The 19987-nt window shown below is 35.3% G+C and overlaps 1 protein-coding gene across 1 annotated transcript in view; it reads right to left on the reverse strand.

Annotated features, from left to right (window-relative positions):
* The window catches only part of LOC129218311 (exportin-7-like), a 223957-nt gene that overhangs the window by 41653 nt on the left and 162317 nt on the right, over positions 1–19987 (reverse strand). The window contains exon 23 of the mRNA XM_054852545.1: positions 54–220. Within this exon, the coding sequence (XP_054708520.1) occupies positions 54–220 (167 nt within the window). The remainder of the gene's footprint in view (positions 1–53; positions 221–19987) is intronic.

Below are 19987 nucleotides of genomic sequence, written 5' to 3' on the forward strand. Positions count from 1 at the left end.
CATTGCAAAAATAAATGACAGAAAAGATGACTTTTTATAAATGTATTTAGAACCTGTTGAAGAATTTCGGGATGCTGCTTCAGCACTCGAAGACATGTTTCTTCTTCCTGCTGCTCTGTTCCACTAGTTCTGCGTTTTCTTCCAGTTCTAGAAACTTTTTTGAATATATATGTCACTAAATGATCTAATGCAGCACAGCAGCCAGCACACACCATTGTATCTAAAATGAAGATAAATGAATGCAGACTTACAGAGAAGGTCGCATTTCAGTTCCAACATCAAGATTACAATTTTAGTGCATTTTAAGTACATACTATTTTTAAAAACTTCACTGCAATCAATCTGCAAAAATTTGAGTTCAATTTTATAATAGTTATATTTCTATTTTAATTTAGTGTGCTTGTGCCAACAGTATTTGTAAGCTTTTAAGAGTTTTTGAATTATTTCAACTTAAATATAGTTTACTTAACTTTTACAGAATAAATTTAGATTATAAATTGACAGTGGATAAATAAAGACTTAATATCAATGAAGCACCAACAGTCTATTAAATAAAAATGGATTTCTTAAAACAGAAATTCTACTTTAAAAACCTGTGCAAAACAAACGTTGTGCAAAAAAAAAAAAAAAAAAAACACACATAAGCTCAAGTTTAAGGCAACAATAATAAGGTTCAATTAAGGCAATATTACAAAGAGGAGAATGGAAAAGGAACTCTGTCCCATATAAAGACTTTCCATACAAGGGGGGAAAAACGACTGGAAAAGAGCTACAGATAAGATTCTAACACTTATGATTAGGAACCAAAAAAATTATTTATAAACACATACAGTACCATAAGCATAACTGGGCGTTAGTGTGGTTCAAAAATTTTTTTTTTCATCACGAGTCCAGGACACCCCTATTTTTTTTAGACTTATTAATAGTATTATGCTGTAAAAGTTCTAGCTTCTTACTCAAATTTTAAGAGGGTGCTCAATAACCCATCTATTTAACATTAGCTGTACCATAGAAAATGCCACAAACTTGGAAACATTTCATTTCCCAACTGTTTTTTCGTAAATAATTATTTTATTGCCATGTATATGCATATTACTAGTGTATATCTATATATATAAAAATCTCGTGTCACGATGTTTGTTCGGGGTAAACTCCGAAACTACTGAACCGATTTATATCAAATTTCATACTTATCTGTAATTTGGTCCAACTTAAAAGATAGGATGGTTTTTATAATTTTTTATTGCAAATAAAAGGTTAATTATACATTAACAGGGTGTATTGATTGTTTGGTTCTGTAAATTCTTAATAGATGGCGCTGTAAGTTAATTCATCCTCAAAAGTTTTATTCTTAAGTTAGATCAAATTTACAAATGATACTATGTTACGGATATTGATGGTTATCAACAATATCGCCGTAGAAAGGAGGAGTATTGAGGCCACACTTATCAATGTAAATGTCAAATTCTACAAATCAAGTTGAAATTGATAAGCAGCGGGTAGTTCCATACTGTTTTTAAAAACGTATGAGGCTCATATAAATGTCGAGTTTTGCTGTTCCATGAATTCCACTAAATACTTTGTCAAATACGTTATTTAAGATCCCTATTAGGTCGCATTTGAGGTACGAGATATGGACAAAACTGACGAAATAACGCGATGAGTTGGATATGTAAGCAGCAACGAAGCTATCTGGCATAATTTAATTTCCCCATGTACGAAAGAAACCCTTCTGTACAGCATCTTGCCGTACATCTTGGAAACGGTCAAGGAGTATATTTTAATGAAGATTTTTTTCTACAAAAAGCACTTGAACACCAAAAACGACCCTGATTTTTTTTTACATTGTCAAAAACCTAATGTGTTTGCCCCGGTTCTCAGAAATAAAATTATTTAACAATGTTCCACGCTATTTTACATGCACTGTAAAAAAAAAAACCCGAAATGTCCCTGATTATTTCCGTGGAACACCTTGGGATTTCAGGGTCCTCAAAAATTTTGTTTGGAAATCAAGTATCTACGTTAAAAAGTTTCCTGAATTGCTACAAACCTCATGAATAAGGACTTCTCATTGTTGCGAAAAATATTTTTAGCTCCCAGTTTAAAGATTAACTGAGCGTATTTATTAAGTGTATCGACTTTAGGCCAACTGCGTTCCTTTACCATTGCCTAAAAGCTCCCAGAAGAAGTAAATAAGGCTCTGGATTCCGGAACTCTGCAGAAATCGTAGGCGCGTTAGAATTGTGGTACTTGCTTGCAAGTCTGTCTTACATTTCGCCATGCTTTTAGCATTATAGTTGGCGCTTTCTCTGAAGAAATTCACTGCCCTTTTTTTTCCAGGACATTACTTAATTGTTTTTACAGTTTTGAATAAAATCAAAAAAATCATGGAAGCCACGCAAACAAAGAACACAACATTTATCAATCTCGGGCATAATGAAAAATTAAAGCCAAGACATTGGGACCATGGGTGCAAGTTTGGTGATGTGTTCAAGACGGAAAATATTCTGAGCCCCCCCCCCCTCCCCCCCACATGCCTGCTTTAGGAAATTTTTATGAGTATAAGTGTTTTATAGTTTAACAATGGCAGTTTTGGAATCTGTGTTTATTCTGAATTTTAAGCCTTTGTCTTTTCTAACAACATGGACCCAGTCTAAATTGTAATATTTAAGCATTTTGATATCGTAGTCCAAAAATCTAAAAAACGCCAATAACGGGGAGCCTGGGGGATCTCCCCTAGAAATTTTTTTAAATTGAAGTCCGAAAAACGTTATGGTAGGCCTTTTGGTAAAGTTCAGGGAAAGGAGGGGTTCAGGGACTCTTACATCAAATTTTTCAAACTGATAGTCACAAAATCACAATATTGGGCGATCTTCAAAAATATTGCAGAAAGAGTGAGGGGGGAGGGAGGGCGCTGGTTCTCCCCGAAATTGAAGCTTTGAAGATTTTGAAATTGCAGCTTTAAAAATGAAATTGTACTCCAACTTTCATAACATTTACATGCTTTTTGAATGCATTTGAAGGGATAGAGATCAAGAACCCTCCTTCGGCAATATTTCGAAATTGAAATTCCAGAAACGCAATTTTAGGCATGTTGGATGATGTTAGGGGTAAAAGCGTTCGGGCTCCCGCCATTAGTTATTTGCCGATCGTAAACACTTTTATTGCAGCAATAAATACTCCTGGGACATAAGATTTTCATTTTTGCAACATAAGTCAGTTCTGATCGGAAAGTCTGCCCAAGATAGCATGAACAAACCAGAAAAGAAGGAAAGGTGGGGGAAGGGTATGGGCGATTATGGTAAAGGAAATTCTTTTATAAGACAGCAGGTGGTAAATTTAGCAATAAAAAACAGCTGTAGGGAAGTAGATATATTTTTTAAACGAGAAACACTATCCAATACTCATTAATTAAAAAAAAACAATCGGAGACCTGATTCCTCACCACAGGGAGGGTCCATGAATCATATCCCTGAAAAAGGCTACAGCCTAAAGAAGTGTTTCAAGTATTTCAGCATCAAAAAAATTTCAGGAGAGAACTACCGAACCCCTTCCTCTAAGTTCAACACAAACGCCCTTAATTTGAGTTTTTAAGGCTTCAGTTTCTAAAGTTTTTTCAAAGAACAGTACCACCTTTACCTACATACATGACTTATGACCGCCTAAAAGTTTTAATGCTTTAATTTCGGAAACTTTTTGACAGAAGCTTCCGACTCCCTTCCCACTTACGTCATCCAATAATAGCGCAAAACAGAATTGTTAAAACTTCAGAAACGAAAATTTTTCGGACTGGGCAGCGGAATACCCCCCTCTCCTTGTGAAGCAGGCACACTAAAGGTAGTGTAAGTTTTTTTAAGATTTATTTTTCTATTGAATGAGCAACTCCCCTTCCCACATCGCCAAAGACAACCCAAAGTTTTAAGAGTTCAATTTCAAAAATGTTTCGAGAACGACCCCCGGGTTCCCCAACTCTTAACTCACTCAAAAATAGCCAAAATAGTATTTCAATACTTCTGCATGGAGAAATTTTCGGGGGAGCGAGACCCCCCACCCGAACTCTTTTCCCTAAGTTCACTAAATTTGACTTAAATTTGCGGTTTCCCCTTTTCATCACCGAAGTTTTAAGAATTTAATTTCTAAAATTTATTGAGAGAAAACCTTCGAATTCCCTCTTTTTACGTCCCCCAAAGATTACCTAAATCAAAGTTCTGAGTACTTCAGCTTTGAAGGGGGAGGGGGACCCGAACCTTCCTGCCACTATGTTAGTTACCTCTCCACCCTCTGCCTCTAGGTTCATTAAAGATGGTCTAAAGTTGCGCTGTTAAGACTCCAGTTTTGGAATTTCGCCCTAAAGAGAGCCCCTTCCCCCCTCTTGACATTGCCAAAGACAGCCTAAAAGTTTTAAGACTTCATTTATAAAAATTTTTCGGGAGAGCGTCCCAAATACCCTTTGTCTTGAGTCATTTAAGTATAGCCTCAAATAGTTATTAATACATCAGCTACAAAATATTTTCAGGTTAGAACACTGAAACCATCTCTCATAAATTCACCAAAGATTGCCTTAGTGTTTTTAAGACTCCAGTTTCCAATTTTTTTTTTTAAATCTAACCCTCCCCACTTGACATCATTAAAGACAGCCTCAAGATTTTTGACCTTTTCTTTTTAGAGTTTGCAAAGGAGAAATCCCGAACCAATCTTAGCTTCAAAAATGGCTTCAATTAAGTTTTCTATTTTTTATTCTGGGGCGCTTGAGCAGCTCCCCCCTCCCTCCTCTTAGATTCTCCAAAATATAAATGTTTTAAGATCTCAGTATCGTGAGAATTTGCAGATTTACCCTCTTTGGAAGAGCAAGCGTTTTTTCGCAAACTCATACTGCCGTTATTTTCTTCGTTTTCTTTCTCTCCCCCCCCCATTTCCATTCTAGCGAGTGTTAGATTGAAAGTCATTGGAATTTAATGATTCCTCAAGTCTTAGAATATTTCATTAGAAACATGTCAAAACTGCAGGAACAGATGCCCATCGGTGTTTCAAACCAGCTTGAAATTTCCTCCGATTCTTTCCAGAATTCCCATTTTCATTGAAATCTTCAAAATCCCCGACAGTTCGTTTTACCTGGTATGTGGACGCCCTTTGATGTGGCGTAAACATTTCATCCCGTCCGCAATCACTCTCAACCAGTGATTCAGATTCAACTCTAAGACAATTTAAAGAGCGATTAATTTTAAGAGGGCGCATAATTTTCATATATGCGTGTAAAGTTTGTGAAAAAAAAAAAAAAAAAGCAAATGAGAAAAAAACGAAGGGATGATCGAAAATAGCAAGTGAAAAATAAAGACAAAAGGCGATCAATTCGAAAAATTAGCGAGAATAGCGAGCAACTCCGCGGTCTGCAATGCAGTGAGTTGGAAATAACAGAGCTACCTAAAAAAGTCAAACAACGCGAGTCTAAAAGCCACTCCTCCAAAAGCATGTTGCAAACAAGACAAGCCCATGGCGGAAAATCAAGAGAATGTTGATGTAAATTCGTGATTATAGAAAGGTCCAGTTATTAAAGCATATTTTTCAAATACTCAATTTTTTTTAGTAAAAACTGAAGGATAGTCATCAAATTTCTTTCCTTCCCGACCTTCGTCTCGGAAATTTTGTCCAAGACGGAAATCCGTCCTGAGACGGAAGGTCTTGCACCCATGATTGGGACCAAAACTTTATCCAAAACAAAACTGTGCTTCCAAAACAAAGTGAATGTTGTTTTTGCATTTGTTTTTGTTAAACATTCCCGAACAGACGGGAATATTTGCAGACCGTTATTTGTCGAGTGTTTAGTACATATCACGATGCTTTTCGCGAATTGTAATTATTGGTAGCACACAATCATTGGGAGTTGCATTTTCTAATTCAGGTTTTGCATAACGAGAAACAGTATTCGTCAACTGTTTAAGATGATTTTGAGGATATAATATCCAACACAATCATCATTTCAGCGGGGAAACTATAGAAGATGTACTCCATAGAATTAAATAAACACACCAATGTTCAAATCAAAATTTTACACCAAAGATGTATGATGCAGCTTTAGTGTTGATTGAAGATTTATGCATTTCAATTTCAAAGCTGTTGTTTAGTCATTATGGTATGATATCACCTGATTGATTGGTCACCGACTTAGTTAACACTGATTTACAACGAGAGAAAACAGTGCAATGACGCTGTCTTAGCTACAATTATTGTAAATAATGAGCCAGTACTGACAGCTGGAAAAAACATCATAATCAGATTGTGCTGACCGTTGATGCTGAACAAGGCTATACAGTTGTCGATAAAAATAAAGTCGCAAACATTCGTACTGAATTTTTAAATTCTCTGGATATACCAGGAATGCCACTAGACGTTTTCCGGTTGAAAATTGGTTCACCAATTATTCTTTTTCACAGTTTAAATCCATCTAAATTATGCAACGGTACACGTTTCTTCATAAAACGTCAACAATTTTGACGGTAAAGTTTAAAAGAGAAATGTTTGTGTTGCCACGTAATGCATTAACAGCGTCATAATTTTCAAACACATTTGGAAGGCTTCAATATCCGATTCGTTTAGCTTTTGCAAAGACCATAAATATATCTCAAGACCAAACAATGTGTACTTTCGGTTTGGACTTGAAACATACATGTTTCTGTTATGGGCAATCATATATCGTCTACTCACAAGTGGGAGAGCTATCATACCTTTCGTATTAGCAAAAGACAGGTTAAGCAATAATAACATTGTGCACAACTTAGTGCTTAGGTAATTTTCAGTTTTCAAACAATTGAAACAACAATTTGAAGAGTCAATGTTATCTACCTCATTGATAAAATTATAAAATTGAATTTTTATATGTTTTTAATTTAATTAGTGTATTTTGTTAAAGAAGTTATTGATTACAAACCATAGAGAAAGCTGAGATGAATAAAATGTAGTGTAGAATCAAAAAGTGTATAGTGGTTTACGCTTAGTTTCTACATTCCGATATTTTACAATCAGTTTCGATATTTACAATCACTTCCAAGTTATTTTGCTTTTTTTTTTGCCGAAGATATACTTGCAAAATTTACTAAGCGTAAGTATAGTGCTTTTGTCATACAAAATTTTGTTAGTACTTACTGAATTCAATAAGTATTTGCTTCAGCCTGTACTGTAAAAAAAAATCCGAAACTGAGTACTGAGTACCGTTACTGAGTAAAAATTCTCGAGAATTGCTTGCAATTCTGGCTAAGCTTTGGCTATGTTTGCATTACTGCTTATGGAACTTCCTTAATAAATCAGAAAGGTGCCAAGCTTTTTTTTATAACTACCTACGTTTAAACTAAAGTTCCAGGAACGCGACTAACTTCAAGCAGGAAGGTCTTTGAATTTTTCAGGAGGCTTCTGTGTTAATTTAGGAAGGTTACTGAGTTTTATCGGAAAACGTTAATGGTTAGACATGTTACTGGCAGAAATTGGCCACAGCAGTTGCCCATTATTTTCCAGGAACATTTATGAATTGTTCTTACATTGAAACAGGCCCATTATCAATCTCCTCTGTTTTAAAGTCGACTATACTATTTCAAGCTCTATTAAAAATATTAATTTGCGTAAAGGCGTAAATTTAAGTATTTGGTACGGATTCAGAAAAGAGAGTTGGAGCAAAGACTGGCAGATAACATAAACAGAAATCCCAAGAGGTTTTTTGCATACGCTAATTCGCGGAAAGTTCGAAATAGTCATATTGGGCCACTGGTTGATGAGCACGGAATTTTAATTCAGGAGGATAGTGATATTGCTAATGTTCTTAATAACTTTTTTCGAGTGTTTTTAACGATAACTGTATCTCAACAGTTGACACCAACAAGACACAAGCTATAGTACAGCTTGAGGATTTTGTATTTTCCAGGGATGACTTTTACTTCATTTGAAAAAAATTAAAGAGACTAAGGCTCCGGGACCTGATAATATTTATCCAAAAATTTTAGTTGAATGTGCGAAGGAATTAGCAGATGTTATCGTAAATATTTTCAATGCTTCTTATAACTCGGGGACAGTGCCAGAGGACTGGAAGCTGGCTAACATTACACCGCTCTTCAAGAAAGGGTCTAAAGGGAGTGCGGGAAATTATAGACCTGTGAATCTAACTTCGGTGGTTTGCAAAATTTTTGACATTGATAAAAATTAAGATAGTAAATTTTCTAGAGACTAATAATATATTGACTAGTTTTAAGTACGGTTTCAGGAAAGGTAAATCTTGTGCAACTAATTTATTACATTTCTATGACAAAGTTACCATGGTTTTGGAAAATAAGAAGCCTGTAGATGTTGTTTACATTGATTTTCAAAAAGCTTTCGATAAGGTACCGCATGTTGCTCTACTTAACAAATTAGCTGATATAGGAATAGGAGGGAAAACTTTCATTTGGGTAAAAAACTGGCTGACCGGAAGGAAACAAAGTGTAGTTGTAAGGGGAAATTATTCTAATTGGAGTGAGGTTTTAAGCGGGGTCCTTCAAGGATCAGTGTTAGGGCCTGTTTTGTTCATTGTTTTTATGAACGATATTCATAAAAATATTTCTGGGAACATGAATTGTTTTGCTGATGATGTCAAAGTTATGGGGACTGTAGAAAATGAAGAACAAGTAAAACAGCTGAAAGAGGATCTAGATCATATTACGGAGTGGGCTGATAAATAGGGTATGGCTGTTAATGTTGGGAAATGTCAAGTGCTACATTTAGGGCAAGGAAATAAGTGTACAAGTTATTATTTGCAAGGTTCAGTCATTAGTCAGGCAGACAATGTTACTGATCTGGGGGTCTTAATAAGTCAGGATTTAAAGTTTAGCCAACAGTGCAGCATTGCTAGTAACAAGGCCAATAAGATGCTTGGGTTTATCAATAGATCTATTTCAAACAAATCTAAAGAAGTTCTTCTGCCCTTATATAGAAGTTTGGTAAGACCTCATTTGGAGTATGCTGTTCAGTTTTGGTCTCCTTATCTTAAGAAAGACATTAATGTATTGGAAAGGGTTCAAAGGCGAGCTACAAGGTTAATAAATGGACTTTCTCACTTAAACTATGATTCCAGGCTTAGAAGGCTAAAAATGTACAGTCTTGAGCAAAGAAGAGACCGAGGGGACATGATTCAGTTGTGTAAATTTATTAAAATGAAAGATGTTACAGGGCTGAAGTTTAGTACTGAAAACAGGACAAGGGGTCATTGTTTTAAGCTATTTAAATCTCAGGCTAACATGGATGTTAGGAAAAATTATTATTTTAGCAGGGTAGTGGAACCTTGGAACATTTTACCGGAAGAGGTGGTAATGAGCAAGGGAGTAGATAGTTTTAAGAGGGCCATTGATCTTCACTGGGAATTGTAAATTGACTAGGACCAGTCTAGCTGGGCCCAGAGCCTGTTGCTGGTCGACACTTTTGTATTTGTATTTGAAAGTGGCATAACTGATCTTCCACAAAACAGAAACATGAGAAACATGGATACTCATGGAATCTTTTACTTTAAAACTCATTTCTTGTTTGCTTTTGCAGATTTGAGTGAAATGGAAGGAAAAAATAAATTGTAATTTAAAAATAATACTTTTTATTAAAATAATTTGTATTAAATGTCTTATTTCAAAGTTATTGATTAATTAGGGATAATTTATTTTGTTCAAGTTTGAGACCACAGTTGAGCAGTATTTTTATTAGAACATATGTACACTATATGACGTAAAGTATTGGGACACTTTCAAAAATTCATTTTAACGGATTTCTCGAGAAATAAAAGACCAATTGCTCTTTAATTTTTTTCACATAAAAGGTATTCTCCAGTCGGCATTTTCCAATAAAAATTAAGTCTACTATTCATTTAGGGGACGAACAACAAATTGAGGATACAAAAAAAAAAGGTTTTTGACATTTTTCATTGTAAATAGCTTGGAATAAGCTATAAATTTCAGACATAGGTTGAAAACCTAGCTAGAATTTATTTTTATATATTCATGAAAGTATCCACAGAGATATAAGCATTTCTTTCAAAAATGCAAACTTTTTTTGAAGGTTTTCGGCTCATACATGCAGAGTTTTCCGTCAAACATTACTAAACTTTCAGAATATTTGACAACAAATCAGAGACACATAATAATAAAATCTGAAGTTAAAATATTGAAAAGGAAATACGAATGTTTAAAGCAATTAGTTTTTCACTGAGCATATGTGCGAAAGATAGCAATTTATAATCATCATAATCGGTAGTCCAGATATATCCTACATCTCACTAAAAAATTCCACCTTGATATCTTTAAAATCTAAAAAGTTATCAGCGATCTAATAAGCTGAATTAAAAAAATAGTTGACAAGATGACGAATCTTGAGTGTTTGTTCACAAATATTCCGTTCTTATCATGAATCACTCTGCAACGACAGCAGGATAGCGTTGCCAGTTTGTGAATGAACCCTTATCATTTGTCACCTATCCAAGAATTATAGAAATTCGGCTCATTAGATCGCTGATAACTTTGTAAATTTTAAAGATTTTGAGGTAGATTTTTTTTTATGAGTTGTAGAATATATCTGAGCATTGGATTATAAACTTTAAAAATTACTACCTTTTGCACATGCGCAGTGAAAAATTATTTGCTTTAAACGTTCATATTTCATTAAATTTTCAATATTTAAAATTCAAATTTGATTATGTTCTTCTAATATGCTGTCAAAAATTCTGAAAGTTTAGTAATGTTTGATGAAAAACTACGTGATATGAGCCAAAAACAGTGATAGCAGCAAGCTCAAAAAAAAATATAGGATTTTTCAAAAAAAAATATAGGACACTTTAAAAAGAAATAAATTTTCACTTTTTGATCACGTCAAAATTTAAATATTGGTTTCTAATCCTTAGCATTAATTTACTCATGTCATTTTCTGCAGAAAATTAGTTTGAAAATAATGCATCAAAAATTTACTTACCAACAAATTTGGCAATTAACAAATCAACATTATCCTAAATACTTCAGCAGACTTGTATAGGTTATTGTATGTTTTTGTAATTTAAATATTGTAACTTAATTTTAAGCATAAAAGATACCTCACTAAATACTAATATTAATTCAGTAGCTTAATAGAATGTTTAATGAATTCAGTTACTAAAATTTATTACCATTTATTAGCTTAGGGTTTCTATAGTTAAGAACTTTCTCAACAACAATAAGCACTTGTTAGAAGTATGAAATGTAAACCTAATTTTTTATTGGAATTACTATAACTACAACAATCTTGCTTCTTAAGTTACAACAGCAAATGAACTTAATATTAACCAATCATATTTTGTTTAAACAAAATTAGTTCAAAATAAACAAGAACAAATTAGCAAACTTAAAGGAAATTTTAAATTTTGTATACAACTTATTTCAAAAAGCTGTAAAACGTTCAATTCGCATCAAACCTTAATTCAAGAGTGACAATCAAAATATGTGTCTCTATTTGTATATTTGGTGAATTTAATTTGAAGTTTTCAGTTTCTTTTCACCTGCAGCAATTAAGGCTTGTGCTGCTGCCACATCCTCAAATGATTTTCTTTTCAAGGCAGCTGCCAGTCGCTTGTTGCCCTCTTCAATCAGTTTATGTGCACTTAAAACATTATCCTTCAATGAATGGAGTTTTTCTTGCATTGTTTGTTTCCTCACAGGTTCTTTATTGGGAATTATTTCCTTCCTTGCTTCTCTTTCCTGTAATTCAGCCTTGTACTTTGAATGAGCACCTTTGTAATAACTTATCATTTCTTTTGTAATTAATGTTTCACCGACGTCGTCTTTTTTAACATTGTCTTTAATTAGACGCAATCCAATTATTGTCTCTTGGGACATTCTTGTTCTGTCACTCATCATTCTCTTATTAACAGAAAACCCACGCTCTACAGGCGCTTGTCCATGAGATAAGCAAAGTGCAGCTTTCACAAGTTTTGAAAGATTATAATATCTTTTCTTTCCAAGAGTGAGATTGTTCAGAGACAAAACATTGGCCCAGTACATGTCAATAGCATTCCATTTTGTTTCTCCGTCAGACTGGGTTATTATACTCCAATCCTCTTTAATGTCATCGTCGGAGACATATATCCGCCATTCATCCAGGATTTTATCACGCTCTTCTTCATTTACACAGCGTGGTAGCATTTTCAATAGACGTTTAACAACTCCCACTGTATTATCTACAGGCTCCTTTCGAGAAAGAGGGTGCAAAACCTGAATACATTTTAATAATTGGTTTTTTAAAGGCAGCTTCTGCATCAGATAAGAAGTCACAGTAAAATAAAAATTTTGAGCATTAAGCTTGAAACACCTTTTTTCAGCAGATCCAACACTGGATAACACTTTATTTGCTTCAGAGCCCACATCTAAATACTTTAAATTTTCTTTCTCTATAATGACTTTAAGTGGAATTTCGACAAGGGCTTCATCTTTGCAATTTTGGTATTTTTCCATGCAGATAAATCTAAAAAGTAGTTTTTTAACCATACAAACCATTTCATCATATAAAAGATGAATAAGAGTTGTGTCACTCTGCAGAAAACGTAAAAAATTTTCAAAAAGCAAGCCCACACTGACAAGAAATTGCAAGTATGCAGGTGTAACTTCATCTTGAAGCACATTTCTAATTCTCTTGTATCTTTCATTCTTGATCAAACCACTTCTGTTGTCAACTAAATCTTTCAGGAAATGCTTTTTTAAAGTGTTGTACATTTTTAACACTCGCTGACAGGAAGGGACAATGGATAACCAGCGATTACTGACAAATCTTGATGTTGTGCAAATATTATCCTCTTCAGTTGAACTGCTAGCTGTTATCATAAGATCCTCTTGTCTGGAAGGATATTTTCGAAACCATATGTCAATATCCTCTAAAAATTCTGTGATAGAAGCAAAACTGTCTATTTTCAATCCTTCTCCAAACGCATTATGCATTACATGCAAGTTGCATGTGCCAACATTTATCAGTCCTTCTTTTACACCATCATTTTTTAGACGCTGATCAATAATTTTAAAAACAGCCTTGTTTACATTCGGTCCATCACTACCAAGCATTATCACTTTCTTCAACGATAATTTTGATTTCCTTATACAGTTCATGATTGCAGAATCAATATCTGTTGCTGTAGCGTGAAATACCATTTCAGAGCCAATATAGCTCTGCTGAATTTTGTTACATTCGTTACTCCAATATCGCACATGAATGTCAACTTGTTTGTGATTTGCTTCATTTAATGTCTCGTCAAACATAAGTGTAAAAAAAGAAGAACTCTCAACATCTTTAGCGATGAGGGATAGGTAATAGGGTCCTAATCCGTGAGATATCTCATAAGAGATTTTTCGAGATGACAGCTTCATCTCTTTTGCGGCATTGTGCCCAGAAAACATCCTGGAAAATATTTTCATTATGCCATCAAAAGATGAAAATGATATGTTATTGACTGCCGCATGCAGGATGTAAAGAATTTCCGAAGAAATTATTTTTTCTTCTTCACTTAAGTTCCAAATAGAAGAAGTTGAAGAACTGGCTGCATTTGATAAACAAAGTCCTTTCTCACCGCAAGCTGTTGAGGTAGTAGTTAATTTGGATTGAGATGCATCAGTTGCAACTCCCACGAACTTCTTATGTTTTGCAGTGCTGGCATGTTGCAACAATTGCAACTTTCCGCTATTAGCGATAGAAATTTCTTTTTGGCAAAATCGGCAAATGCAATGGAATTCGTCTCTGCCGTCCTTGCACCAAAATTCAACTTTCTTTCCAGTGCAATCTTTCAAGTTAAGCCAATCTTCCTGAAACTTTGTTTGTCGAGGCATCTTTTAATAATATCAATCACACATGCTAAACGATAATCACGGCAACACGCGACCCCTCTAAGCCTAAATCATTCAGTACGCCAAATAGCAAGAAGCGAACGTACTGCTCCTTCCTCTCCACTGTTTGGCCACTTGCCAATTTTTCGATAGCGCAGAAAAATACGTACTTCTCCGCTCCGAACGGTTGCTAGGGCAACGACAGGGAAACTTTAATACGCTTGGCGAGAGAGTGGGGTACAGTCCAAGCTCAGATTTTTATGATTATCGCTCTTTTGTCGGTGCCGTTGCTGCGCTCGACGGTTTCGGCTGGAGGGAGTGTTGTCTTGGCGAAAGGTTGCCGAGAAATAGCCAAGTTTTAATTCTCATATTAAATAAAAGTAACGAATGATTTTGTTTAATGATGCATATATTCGGTTAAAAACCGGTCATTTGATAATTCAGGGCCAATTAGATATTTTTAAAGATCGCATGACTCCTCGTAGATTCTAATGCTAAAAGCAGTAACTAAACCTAACGAGGGGAACAGCTGGCGAGATTTCCGGGTTACACTGTTCCCCGTTTAGATTGGACTGTATCAGCCATCTAGTAACCCTATTCATTGGGCAGCAAACGGAGAGGAGAATTAAGCGCATTTCAGACACGTGGTTCCTTCTTGTGTTCAAACCATTTCTCATCGATTCCCGTCTTTAAAAAAAAAAAAATTCGGACAAATTTAGAATTTTTTTTTATTTCTACGTTTGATGAGAAAACAGAAAATATAGGACAAACAGCAATTTTCAAAATTATAGGACAAATATAGGACATTTTTTTTCAATATTTCAAAAATATAGGAAATATAGGAATTATAGGACGGCTGCGATCACTGCAAAAACCATAAAAAAAATTGGCATTTTTGAAAGAAATGCTTATATCTCCGTGGGTATAAGAGATACTTCACAAAAATATAAAAATAAATTTTGACAGAATTTCATTTTATTTCGGAAATTTATAGCTTATTCTCAACTATTTACAATGAAAAATGATCAAAAATCTCTTTTTGTTTCCTCAACTTGTTGCTGGACCCTTCAAATGAATAGCAGCCCTAATTGTTATTGGAAAATGACTGCTAGAGTACTCTTTTTATGCGAAAAAAATTACAGAGCAATTGGTCTTTTATTTCTCGCAAAATTTGTAAAAATGTGAATTTTTGAAAGTGTCCCAATACTTTTGGTCATATAGTGTAAGGTAGAATTTTCAACATGATAGAAGTTTTTAAGTTTTCTTTCATTAAAATACTGGTACAGTAGGCCATTTTTTTTATCAATTGCTGTGTCTTTATTAGTAGTCCTTAATTTGATACGGAATGAGGTGTGCAATGTCGTTCTTTTTAATGAAGGAGATTAGAATGGTCTAGTGTAATGTAACAGAATCGCGTGCCAAGCCACGAGAGATGTCGGTTGGTTCCAAGCGTAGCGCTCGTCGTTGTAATATGGAATAGTTTATGTATATATAATGTAAATAGTTTAGTGCTAGTAAATCATGTTAAAGATATCCCTGCCTCATCATTATGCCTGTCTATAACCACTCAGCAACACAACATCTGGCAACGAAAATCGGATTAAATTCAAGTAGTTTCGCTTTCGGATTGTGGAGCTATGACCGATGTGTGAAGACCGCAAAAGGTAAAAAGTTTGATATTTTTTAAATTGTAACGAAGGAAATATGGAGCAGCAGATTGAAGCTTTATTGAAACAAAATGAACTGTTAATGAAAGCGCTTCAGAACAGGGAAGCAGCTAGTCAGAAAATTACTGTTCAATTTGAAAAATTGCACAAAGAATGTGAAAATTTTGATTGCTTCATCGAGCGATTTGAAACATATTTGTATGTTCAGAAAGTGGCCAAGGATATTCGAAACCAGGTTTTCATTTCCTCTTCTAGTCCTAGTTTATATCAGCTCTTAAAAAAATTTGCTGGCTCCTGATATTCCTTCTGACCAAAGCACTTAAATTCAAAACCGCTTACTACTCCGTCGCATCATAAATTTTTAAACCGCAAACAGCTTGAGAGGGAAGCATTAGCTCTTACATTGCTGAACTTAGGTCATTGGCCGTGCATTGTGAATATGATAGAATTATGCAAACACAATGTTGCGGGATGTCTTTGTAAGTGGGTTGCGGGACAGATCAATTTTAGATAGGTTGTTCGAGGAGTATGACATAGATATGGGTAAAACTTGGCAAATATCACTTGCTATGGAAAAAGCATTTAAAGGTACCAGTGATATAATAGGGTGAGGAATAAATGAAATAAGCGCCGGGAAAAAAATAAAGACTTCTCTAAACATTGGAAGAAGAAGGGTAATGTTTCTGACAGGCAGGAAAAATCGGAATGTTGTACCAGGTGTAACGGCACTAATCATTCAAAGGAGAATAGTAGATTTATATCAGCTAAATGTAATTTTTGTTCAAAAATTGGACAGATACAGAAAACATGTTTTGCAGCAAAAAAAAACAAACTCAAAACCTGTTAAACAGAAACAGGTGAATTTGAATAAAGAAAAAGGAGTCGAAAACGAAAATGAAGTTCCGTTATTCGAATTAAATTTCGAAGAATGCGTATTACGCGAGGAAGAACCTAAACAATCTTCGATAATGATAAATGTTAAAATTGAAAATAAAAATTGTCCTATGGAACTGGACACAGGGGGTGCTGTAAGCGTAATGAGTATTAGGATTTTGAGAAAAATTTCAAAGAAAAAAATTCAGAATACAAACATTGTTTTTAAAACTTACAATGGAAATTCGTTAGTACCCATGGGGTAGCAGTAAAAGTGGAATATAAAAATCAAGTTTTGTATTTGAATTTGTATATAGTAAAAGAGGATTTAGACACTATTTTGGGTCGTGAATGGCTCCACAAAATGAATCTTGATTGGAAAGCTATAAAAAGTGTCCAGTTTTCAAGTAATGTAAACTTAAGTAAGCTTTTGGAAGAATATAAGGAAATATTTGATGATAAATTCGGTGAAATAAAAAACTATGAAGTTAAACTGGAACTAAAAGAGAGTGTAAAACCTGTGTTCTGGGGATGTCGAGTCGTACCCTTTGCTCTTAAAGATAGAGTAGAAAAGGAAATAGACAGACTGGAAAAAGAGGGCATAGTTGAAAAAGTTGTAAGCTTGGAATGGGCTACGCTGGTCATTCCGGTAGTAAAAGCAGACGGTAGCATTAGGCTATGGGCTGATTTTTCAGTTACCCCTTAATCCAAATTTAATTGTTCCTCAGCATCCCTTACCCAAAGTAAAAGAAATTTTCTCTAGCTTAAACAGGGGGTAACAGTTTTCAAAACTGGATTTCGAACATGCTTACTTACAGATGAAAGTAAATTCTGAAAGTTAAAAGTTACTCACGATAAACACTCAGAAAGGGTTAAACGTCTGTAAAAGACTAATGTATGGGTTAAATGGTGCGCCTGCAATGTGGCAGCGTTATATAGATTGGTTATTCCAGGGCATGGAATGTACAAAAGTATTCATGGATGACGTGAGAATCACTGGAGTAGACGAAGTGTCTCACTTTAAGGCCTTAGAAGTGTTTTTTAAAAAATGCAAAGAGCATCGTCTAAAATTCAATCTAAATAAGAGTAAATTTTTTCAAAATGAAATTAATTTTTTGTGTCATAAAATTGATGCAAATGGGTTACACAAGATGGATGAAAAAGTTACGCAATTCTTAATGCCCCTGTTCCAAAGGATGTTCAGGAGGTGAAAAGTTTTCTGGGTTTAGTGAATTTTTATGGTACATACGATAGCAAATCCGCTTAATCACTTAACTCAAAAAGATGTAAAATTTAAATGGTCAAGGAACGGTCAGATTGCTTTTGAGCAAATAAAAAAAGAAATTTGTTCACCTAGAGTTTTGGTGCCCTATGATCCAACTCTACCATTGACTTTAGCAACCGACACATCACCAGTCGGAGTAGGATGTGTTTTATCTCATGTATACCCCGATGGAAATGAACGCCCTATTGCATTTGCATCCAGGACCTTGACAAAAACTGAACAAAAATACTCCCAAATTGACAAAGAGGCACTTGCCATAGTTTGGGCTGTAAAAAAGTTCTATTTATACATTAAGGAACGAAGATTCACCTTGATTACTGACCACCAACCACTTGTGTCAATATTTGGATCGAAACGTGGGTTGCCAGTGCTAACGGCAACTAGGCTCCTGCATTATGCATTAATTTTGCAAGCATTCCAATTCGATGTTAAATATCGCAATATGAAACACCATGGAAACATTGACTTTCTGTCTCATTTACCAAGAGCTTCCGAACAGCTCAAAATTAAAGATGACATTATCATGTATTAAATGTCACAAATTGAAACCTTACCCATTACAGCCAAGAAACTGCGTCAGGCAACTGAAAAAGATGACGAACTTGGGCAACTCTTAAAAATTCTGAAAATTAAGAAAAATTTGCAGGGAAGAAAAGCTCAGTATTCGTTAGAAGATGGTTGTATATTGTACGGACAAAGAGTATGTGTTCCGAAAATTTATAGGAAGCAAGTCCTAGATGAACTGCATGAAGGACATCTCGGAATAGTAAAAATGAAAGCTACTGTCAGATCTTTTGTGTACTGGAAAGGTATAGATAAGGACATTAAGAAAGCTGCTAGCAATTGTGCCAGTTGTGCTAAGTTCAAGGCTGAACCACCGAAAGTTAAAGTGCATCACTGGGAATACCCAAGCTCACCATGGGAAAGAGTTCATATAGATTTCGCCGGGCCAATCTTTGAACATATGTTCCTATTTATCGTAGATGCTCATTCTAAATGGTTAGAAATATATACCATGAAGTCAACAACAGCCAACAAAACAATAGATTGTCTTAGAGACTGTTTCAGTTGATTCGGTTTACCAGTTGTACTCGTGATTGACAACGGACCGCAATTCACTTCCGATGAATTTGAAAAGTTTATGAAATGCAATGGAGTGAAACACTGCAGAACTGCTCCATTCAAACCGTCGAGTAATGGCCAAGCGTAGCATTACGTGTACACATTGAAGCAGTCTCTCCGAGCTATGCAAGATTATGAAGGTAGCATCACTCAAAAGTTGAGCAGATTTCTCCTACAGTATAGGAAAGCACCTAATGTCACGACAATGCATAGTCATGCAATGTTATTCATGAAAACAGACATTCGTACAACAGGGGTGATTGTGAGTTCATCAAAAAATACCTGAAAGTTTCAAAGCGAGAACGGGGGGGGGGGGGGGGGGGGGGGGGGTAAACTTTGGCCCCTATTACTTAAGTGGCCCTTTGCCATAGTTTTAAATAGTTCTGAGTCAAAATATTGTGTGCACATTTAATTAAATTTTTAATGGATTACAAAGTTACTTTTGAGCTGGTGTTATACAAATTATTTTGACAATTGTCCATCTTGAGGGATAGTTGTCCATATTAAGGCTCTTGCAGGTATATTTGATGAGTATTATATAATTTAAAATAAATTGCGGAGGTAGGGAGATAAAAGCATAACGAAAAAAAACATAATTCCGGTATTTTCAGACATGAAAATACTGAAAATACCGGAAATTCGGTAAAATACCGGACCACAATCACCCCTGGTACAAGAATAGATCTGCTGCCCCCTGATCTTAAGACTAGAGTTCAGGAGAAGACCAGAAAAGGCATATATGAATTTAATGACAAGAAATTTGAAATGGGCGACACCGTTGCAGTTAGAGATTATCGAGCATGACACCATTGCCACGGGACTCAAAAGTGGAAGTTCAGTAAAGTTGTGATTCGAGATGGACAACCTCATTACATGGTATACGTTAATGGTAGATTGTGGCGTCGCCATGTAGACCAGATGAGAAGCACCGGCGAGGTTGAGGACCAGGATTGGGAGACAGTCTCTCCGGCTTCACACCTAAGTCCCAGACCCCAATTTTACAACTGAGACTGCTACAGCTGAGGCAACAATAGCCAGTTCGACGGAGCTTCAAGCCAAACCAGACGTCTTGACGACAGACACCAGTTTCGCGGATCCGGTGGCTGATATCACCACCTCTACAGCCAGCAGCTGATCCGCCTCCTATTCGAAGATCCAACAAGTCCAGATGACCCCCACAGCGGTTGGCCTTGTAAAGGGGGAGGAGA

The sequence above is a fragment of the Uloborus diversus genome, chromosome 3 (assembly GCF_026930045.1).
Source record: "Uloborus diversus isolate 005 chromosome 3, Udiv.v.3.1, whole genome shotgun sequence".
Taxonomy (NCBI): Eukaryota; Metazoa; Arthropoda; class Arachnida; order Araneae; family Uloboridae; genus Uloborus; species Uloborus diversus.